This window comes from Amaranthus tricolor, chromosome 9 (assembly GCF_026212465.1).
Source record: "Amaranthus tricolor cultivar Red isolate AtriRed21 chromosome 9, ASM2621246v1, whole genome shotgun sequence".
Classification (NCBI taxonomy): Eukaryota; Viridiplantae; Streptophyta; class Magnoliopsida; order Caryophyllales; family Amaranthaceae; genus Amaranthus; species Amaranthus tricolor.
Genome location: NC_080055.1, coordinates 25886326 through 25895026, shown reverse-complemented (window position 1 = coordinate 25895026; position 8701 = coordinate 25886326). Strand labels below are relative to the sequence as shown.

Here is an 8701-nt window from a genome sequence, read left to right as displayed (position 1 = left end):
AATCTACCCATGTGTATTATATCATAAGTGATAAGTTCAAATCAAAATAATTAATCAATTACTCCTTCCGTCCCTATGACATAGACATATATTCTATTTCATCCGTATATTTAACGTTACATCATTTAAACTTATGATCAGACCCTCTCACCATCAGACGGGCTAAAAACAATCTATTTTTTAATAAGAATTTTTTTAATTAATTAATTGATATAAATTTACTTATTTCCTAAAATCATACTTTTAAAAATATTTTTGTTTTATTTTTTTTTATATAATTAGACAAGCCCAATATAAATCGTATCACCATAAAACATTCTTAACAAAAAATTATGTAATGAGTCAAAATAGTAAAATTTGTTACCAACGCATAAAATAACTAATTATATTAAAAAAAATATCTTTTAAAACAAAAATTAACCCTACTTAATTAAATCTATCTATATCAATAAAACCCAATAAAAGTCAAGCCCACTATCACAACTATAAATACACTCTCCTCCCAAATCTCAACTCATACCAACTCAATCATCCCTTATCTTGTTTTCAGTCTATCGAAATTCTCTAACCTATCGATCATCCCTTTTCCTCTTTTCATCTTTCAGGATTTTCTAACCTACCAATCAATCCTTAGTTCTCTTACCATGACCCGAAACCGAACCCGAGGATGTTCATCATGCACAAAGGATCAATTCCTCCCGGAGGAATCCTTCATGAGTTGGGGAAATTACCTAACGGCCCTAAAACAAACCCCATCAAGATTAATGAACAGGGTCACGGCCCGATCATTAGACTCGACCGAATTCGAAGTGAAAGCCGTTAGCGGGAATGAAATGAAAAAAACATTAAATTGGTGGGATATAATTTGGTTTGGGGTTGGCGCGGTCATTGGAGCGGGCATTTTTGTTCTAACGGGCCAAGAAGCTAACCAACATGCGGGCCCGGCTGTTGTTTTGTCTTATGCTATTTCGGGCTTTTCCGCTATGCTTTCTGTTTTATGTTACACCGAATTTGCTGTTGAGATTCCTGTTGCAGGTCAGTTGATTACAGTTTCCTTTAACCGTTTCAAATTAAATTAGGTGTTATATTACTATTTTTAGTAAAAAATAACCATGTTAGTTGTTAACTATGTAAATGTTTATTTTGTTTTTGATTTTTTCTTTACTTGTATTTTATTTGCTTTTACATAAATTTTTATATAAAACGGTCTCACTTGTCTTATACTTAGGTTAAACTTAGATTAAGTAGCTCAACTTTTAATCCTATTTTCTGAAGATTACGATGGTTTTTTTATAAGAAGATATCAATTTATTACTTGTATAATACTATTTTTAGCAAAAAAAAAAAAATAACATTATAAATTTTAATATATTGCTTTTTTCATTACTCATATCTTATTAATTTTTACCCTTAAAAGGTAATAATGGTTTTTTTTTTTAATATAAAGATGTTAATTTCTTAATTCTTGTGTGAAACCCTAATGGGTAAAACAAAACGAGAAAGTATACATTAATTAATTCGATATAATTTTACATGCTATATTACTATTTTTGGTAAAAAGAAAAATGTAAATGTCTATTTTCCATATATTTTTCCTTATTCATATATTAAAAACTTTTACCTGTTTATAATGGTTTTTTTAATAATTTTTTTTAAAAAAATATTCTTGTGAAAAAAAAAAATGTAAATGTCTTTTGTTACACTGAGTTTTTGCTGTTGCAGGTCAGTTTCTATTTCCTAATTTATATGCTTTTCTTATTTGATCGTTTTAAGTTACTTGTTATATTACTATTTTTGTAAAATATTTTATTATTAATTTTACCCTACTTTTTTGCTTATTAATTCATATCTTATTGACTCTTTTCCAAATTACTTGTTACTCCCTCTGTCCTTTTTTATTTGCATCAAAGAAAAAGAGGATATTTTTTAAGGATGTGATAATAAATAAAGAGAAAAAATAAATTATATGAATGAAATTAAAAGAGAGTTAAAATGTATGGAAGAGATTAAAAGAAAGTGGTGGGCCATCACCCAAAAACAGAAATGATACAAATTAAGTGAGACGAACCAAAATGAAAATACTGCAAATTCAATGGGACGAGAAAGTATATTACTATTTTTTTAAAATTCTATTATTTAAAATAGAAAAATAATGTTTGATTACCAATGAAATATAGTGATTGCTTTTAAACAATAAAGTAATGAAAAAATCATTTAATATACATAATTGACAATATTGTTACAATATACAAACTTTCTTAATTTTTTAATTTTTAATGTTTTAAAACTTAATTTTATTAATTTTTAATTTACGAACGTTATTGTCGCTCTAGTTTGTTAAGGTAAAGAATTGATTTTTTTTAATGGCTGAGATTTATTTAATCAAATCAAATTTGTAATGTTGACTTGTTAACTTAGATCAACCATAAGTAGTCCAAATACTAGCTATAGAAAAGTCCGAGGCGTTGGAATAGGACGATTAATTATATATTAATATAATACTTCGTCTGTTTTCAAATGTTCTTCTTATTTACTTTTTGCACAGTTCTCAAAGTAAATTTTGAGCTTTAATATCTCTAAATACACATCATAAAAAATTATAAAAAATATATAAGAAAAAAGTATACATTAAGACGAATTTAAGGAGATCTCACATGGATATATTTTATCATCTATATATGTCTTAAAAATCTTAATTAAATTTCTCTCTTCAAAATAAAATATTCTAAACGGAAAGAACATTAGAAAACGAAGGAAGTACTTTATTTCGGGATCGATGTTAGGCGTTGAGAATCAAATTTATATTTGCAAAAGTGATATAAAAAGTCAAAAATTTTAAGTTTTAAATACAATTATTCTATAGGTAGTGAGATTAAATCCATATGAATAAGAAACAAAAAATTCTTAATCAGTAGGTTAACACAGGAATTTTCCTCATTAAAATAATATTGGGTGTATCTTTGGGTGGGGCACTTATTATTTTTTAATTCAAATAATTTGATAGTAAATTTCCATAAATAATATTATTGTTAATCTATCCCAAAAAAGAGCTAGGTTAATACTTAATACCTTTTATAACAAATAAATTTGATGCGTCGGACTAATTTCGTGGGAGATATAGAATTAGAATACAATCATTATTGGTAGAAAAAATATTCCAAAAAATAAATGTTGGCTGTTAACAGCTACATTTGTAGTGATACTGATCTTTTGGATCTTAGCGAATTAAAATAATAATAAAGAGTAAAATAATAAAATAATTGGAAATCACGGAAAATATGGCCAATTAATCACTTAGGCTCTATTATTATTATTATTATTATTATTATTATTATATTTAATAAATAATAATATAAAGTTTGTTTTAAGTAACTGTTGACTGCTTCATACTCCTAAATTATTGGAGCATGGGTATGTGAATATGGGATGGGTAGAAGTGTAGAGCGGTCGGATTTAAGTGTGTTAATTTAACTGTTGACTGTTGATCTGCTCGTTTTAAAAGATTTAAGTGTGTTAATTTTTTAAATGGGTTCGGGTTTTTTGATGATTCGATCAAAAAAATTATTAAGTCGAGATGTGCTTTAAACATGTTACCTTATAAATGCACTGGCTTTTTTAATCGGTTATATACTTGTTGCTTTAAAAATATACTGATAGAGAACGTCTTAAGTAAATTACATCATAATAAATGCTAATTTAAATTTGGAAAATTATTTGGTGGATTTTAATTAAGATGTGAACTTAAACCTCAATGTGAAACTAAAACTTTATTTTTGTTTGTGAAAAGTATTGTTTTTTTTGGATAAAATTGTATGTAGCACGTCATTGACTAAGTATAGGAATTCCAATTATTTTATCCACTAACTTCTAACGTTTTTAGACAAAAATAACAAATTTTTTATTTTATTACAATGATTATTACATTTAATAAAACAAATTAAATGATAAAAAAATTTCCTTTTTAATGTGGGTTTTTGATATACTAATCTCCATGTACATTTGAATTAGCACAATTGTTCATATAATGTTTCTGATTTTGCAGATTTTTTTATATTATTTGTACTATTTGCATTGAAATCATAATAATAAATTTTTAAAAAATAAGTATTAAAATTACATTATTATTTGTGTAGTTTGATTTAAATTATAATTTAATTATAAAATATAAATTTAATAGTTATTTATAGCCAATAAGTGGTATATATATCATTATCAAAAATAAATAAGTAGGCCCTATTTTTCAAATAAAAATAGTTATTAATTTGTCTAAACTCTTACAGAAACGTTGACTACACCATGAATTGAAGCATTTATTAGGATGCGCATGTGAATATGTGATGTAAGCACGTATAAACATATGATTACCATTAATTAGAAAAAATATATTATTAATAATAATTTTAAATAGAAAAAATAATACTTATTTTCTGTCCTATTTAATTTGTCTCATTAAAATTGCATTATTTTTATTTTTGGCCACGACTCGCGTTTTTTGTGTCCATGTTGGTTTTATACTTTTATACATAATAATAAATTTATTTTTAAGTCGAGTCAAATTAAATTTAATTATAAGATCGAGTAAATATAATTAAAAGCTAATATACTTTATTTGGTGGTATTTCATTTCAACAAAATCTGCGAAAGTTGACTTGAAACTGAATTGTTTGTACACTAGCTAGTCATATCTAACTTTAATTTGATTTGTCAAAACGTTTCATTATTTGGATTGGAATTTGGATATCGTTGAACTTTTGAGTTAATATAATTCTTTATTTGGCAAAATCTTTTTAATTGTCCTACTTCTATTTTTGTCAATCTTTTTTACCTAAATATCCTTAGTTCACACAAGTAATTACGAATATACTCCATGTATCTTACTTACCTAACTACCCTTCACTACTTACCCTTTTCTACTTATCCTTTACTACTTACCCTTTTTAATGGACCCCACACAATCCTTAATAACCGTGCCCAAGCAAATGGGACATTTAAATTAGTTCGGAGGGAGTACTATGAGAAATGTTTTATATTCATAATTCATGTAATTATCGAACATATGATAACAACTATAAAAAAGACTATTTTCTTTACTAATGTAGATAGTAGAAATATTGCCGAATTTTTTAGTTCGCCTATCAAGAAGGATCTCAATAAACTTCCATGTATATAACATAAAGCTCTATCCAATCGATGATCAACATGAGCAAAGCCAAAAAATAAGTTAAAGAGACTACAAATATTAAATATATAAATTACAGTTTTTATTTTAGTGTTTCTGATAGATATGAACCTCTAACCTCATACAATATCAACAAAAAAATTTACAACTAGAAATTTAACGGGCCGGGGGGACCCAGGTGCCCTCTTGATATGCCAACACAAGAAGGCAAACATTTGATTGTAAACACGTTACAACTCTTTATATGCTTCGATGATAATTTTGAATATATATTTTCGTGTAAGACTTTTTCTGCATCTGCTAGTAACTTGTCCTCTGACGTCCGTACATGGATTCAAAACACGTTATATTATTATGATTCTTGATATGCTTTTATGATTATTTTGTATATATACTTCCGTGTCAGACCATTTCTGCATCTACTAGTAACTTGTGCTCTGACGCCCGTACATGGATTCAAAACACGTTATATTATGATTCTTGATATGTTTCTATGATGATTTTGCATATATGCTTGCGTGTGAGACCATTTCCGCATCTACTAGTAATTTGTGCTCTGACTCGCTATTTCAACAACAGGTGGTTCATTCGCGTATCTAAGAGTGGAGCTAGGTGACTTCATGGCATTCATAGCAGCAGGAAACATAATCCTTGAATATGTGATAAGTGGTGCAGCAGTAGCAAGGTCATGGACATCCTACTTTGCTACACTATGCAACCATGAACCACAAGATTTCAGAATCATAGCACACAATCTAAGCCCCAACTACAACCAACTAGACCCAATTGCTGTAGTTGTTATAGCAGTGATCTGTGTCCTTGCAGTCTACAGTGTTAAAGGATCTTCTCGTCTCAACTATTTCTCATCCATCGTCCATCTCCTCATCATCGTCTTTATTGTGATCGCGGGTCTTTTTCATGCTAATAAAACTAACTTGACCAACTTTACTCCATATGGTCCTAGGGGAATTTTTCAGGCTTCAGCAGTTCTGTTTTTTGCTTATGTGGGGTTTGATGCTGTGTCTACTATGGCTGAAGAGACTAAGAATCCTGCAAGAGATATCCCTATTGGCTTGATTGGTTCTATGACTATTTGTACTTTTGCTTATTGTGTCATGTCTTTCACTCTTTGCCTTATGGTTCCTTACTCTAAAATTGATAAGGATGCTCCCTTTACTTTGGCCTTCCAACAGGTACTTTCTTTCTTTTATGTCTTTTGGTTTTTTTTTATAGAGTACATTATGTGTTGTGTTCTAGTGGTTGAGGACCCACAATATGTTATAGATGTAGATCAGGCTTCGGGATGTACTACACTCTATCTTGTGGTTGAGGCTCTAGGATGCGTTATATAGTTTATTTTATGGCTAAGGCCTCAGAATATGTTAAAGAAGTAGTTGAGAGAGTTCGGAATGTGCTATACTCTATCTTATGGTTGAGGCTCTAAGATACGTTATATAGTTTTTTATGGCTGAGGCCTTAAAATATGTTAAAGAAGTAGTTGAGGGTTCGGGATGGGATACACTCTATCTTATGGTTAAGGCTCTAGGATACGTTATACAGTCTATTTTATGGCTGAGACCTCAGACTATGTTAAAGAAGTAGTTGAGGGTTCGGGATGGGCTACACTCTATCTTATGGTTGAGGCTCTACGATACGTTATATAGTCTATTTTATGGCTGAGGCCTCAGACTATGTTAAAGAAGTAGTTGAGGGTTCGGGATGGGCTACACTCTCTATTTTATGGTTGAGGCTCTAGGATACGTTAATATAGTCTATTTTATTGCTGAGGCCTCAGACTATGTTAAAGAAGTAGTTGAGGGTTCAGAATGGGGTACACTCTATCTTGTGGCTGAGGCTCAAAGATATGTTATATAGTCTATTTTATGGCTGAGGCTTAAGAATATGTTAAAGAACTAGTTGAGAGGGTTCGGAATGTGATACACTCTATCTTATGGTTAAGGCTCTAGGATACGTTATATAGTCTATTTTATGGCTTAGGCCTCGGAATATGTTATATAATCTGTCTTATGGTTAAGGCCGTAGTTAGAATATGTTATATACTCTATATGTTATGGTTTAGGTCTCGGAATCATATTATATACAATACAATGTCAATTTTGAGGACTAATATTGTGATATGAAACTTTCCACAGGTGGGAATGGGCTGGGCAAAGTACCTTGTGGCTGTAGGAGCATTGAAAGGAATGACAACAGTATTACTAGTAAGTGCAATAGGGCAATCTCGTTACTTAACACACATAGCAAGAACTCATATGATGCCTCCATGGTTGGCCCACGTAAACGAGAAAACAGGTACACCGGTAAATGCAACTGTGGTTATGATGCTTGCCACAGCTGCAGTCGCATTCTTTACCAGTCTCGACGTTTTAGCTAATCTCCTATCGATCTCCACCTTATTCATCTTCATGTTAGTCGCTGTTGCTTTATTAGTCCGAAGATACTATTCAAGCGGAACAACTTCAACAAAACATCGAAACATGTTGATCGGATGCTTGGTTTGTATCCTTGGTTCATCCATCGCAACTGCTGCATTTTGGGGAGTATCCCAAACTGGTTGGATTCCATACACTATTACTGGTCCTATTTGGGTCTTGGGTACTTTGGTATTACAATTCTTTGTTCCTCAAAAAAAGCCTACAACTTGGGGGGTGCCCTTAGTTCCTTGGATACCTTCAGCTTCTATTGCTGTCAATATCTTTCTACTTGGGTCAATTGATAAGGACTCGTTCATCAGGTTCGCGATTTGGACTGGTCTTTTAATGGTGTATTATTTGTTGTTCGGGTTACATGCTTCTTATGATAACGCTATGGAGATGGAAAAGGCGAAATCGGTTGAAAATGTTATGGAATTGGGTGAGGTTGAAGCTCCTAAGTCTCTTCATACTACTCATGGATCAGATGAAGATGGAAATACAGTTAGTGATGGTAATGATCAGAAAAATTAGAGTTAGTTAGATTTTTTAGTATTAGTGTGTAGGTTTTGTGTTTTGTACTTAATTTTTTTCTTGCTTTTGAACCTTAAGTTTCTACATTTTTATATGAATTGTTTTGAAAGTTATGAATTATTTTCCTTTGTTTACATCGAGTTACTGCACAAATGTGAGTTAGTAGTTTTGTGGTTTGGTCTTAAATGGTTTTTGTTCTATTTTTATGCATGATTGCGGTTAGGGTTGTGTAAAAGGGTGGGAGTCTGTTGGACACTTAATTCAATTTTTTAGTATAGATACTCTTGTGAGAGACCGTTTCTTGGTGAGATGTCTTAACCAAGGAGTTTATATTCTCATTATATGTTTCTGATGGTCTATCTAACCCATATATAAAACATATATACCTGTTAGATCATCTCATACAACAATTCGTAATAATTGTCATCAAGAAATGATTATATAGCACGATTATCGAGCAAATTAAGATATTATTTTGAAAAATTCCACAAGATGGGAACCTTCGTAGCCTAAAGTATCCTTTTAGCATTATCATTTATACACCTTTGAAACCCAC

At 30.4% G+C, this 8701-nt stretch overlaps 1 protein-coding gene across 1 annotated transcript; it reads left to right on the top strand.

Moving 5' to 3' along the window:
* Window positions 1–493: 493 nt before the first annotated feature.
* Window positions 494–8321, top strand: LOC130824075 (cationic amino acid transporter 1-like). The gene is made up of 3 exons (XM_057688958.1): window positions 494–1035; window positions 5759–6372; window positions 7333–8321. The coding sequence occupies exons 1-3, from the start codon at window positions 645–647 to the stop codon at window positions 8143–8145; spliced, it is 1818 nt and encodes a 605-aa protein (XP_057544941.1). The 5' UTR covers window positions 494–644; the 3' UTR covers window positions 8146–8321.
* The last annotated feature ends 380 nt before the right edge of the window (window positions 8322–8701 follow it).

What these genes read in the sequence shown, in the direction of transcription:
- LOC130824075 (XM_057688958.1), top strand. Translation starts at nt 645, where the DNA reads ATGACCCGAAACCGAACCCGAGGATGTTCATCATGCACAAAGGATCAA. An exon ending in TGTTGAGATTCCTGTTGCAG is followed by an intron (nt 1,036 to 5,758) that starts GTCAGTTGATTA and finishes TTTCAACAACAG; the next exon opens with GTGGTTCATTCGCGTATCTA. An exon ending in TTACTTTGGCCTTCCAACAG is followed by an intron (nt 6,373 to 7,332) that starts GTACTTTCTTTC and finishes AACTTTCCACAG; the next exon opens with GTGGGAATGGGCTGGGCAAA.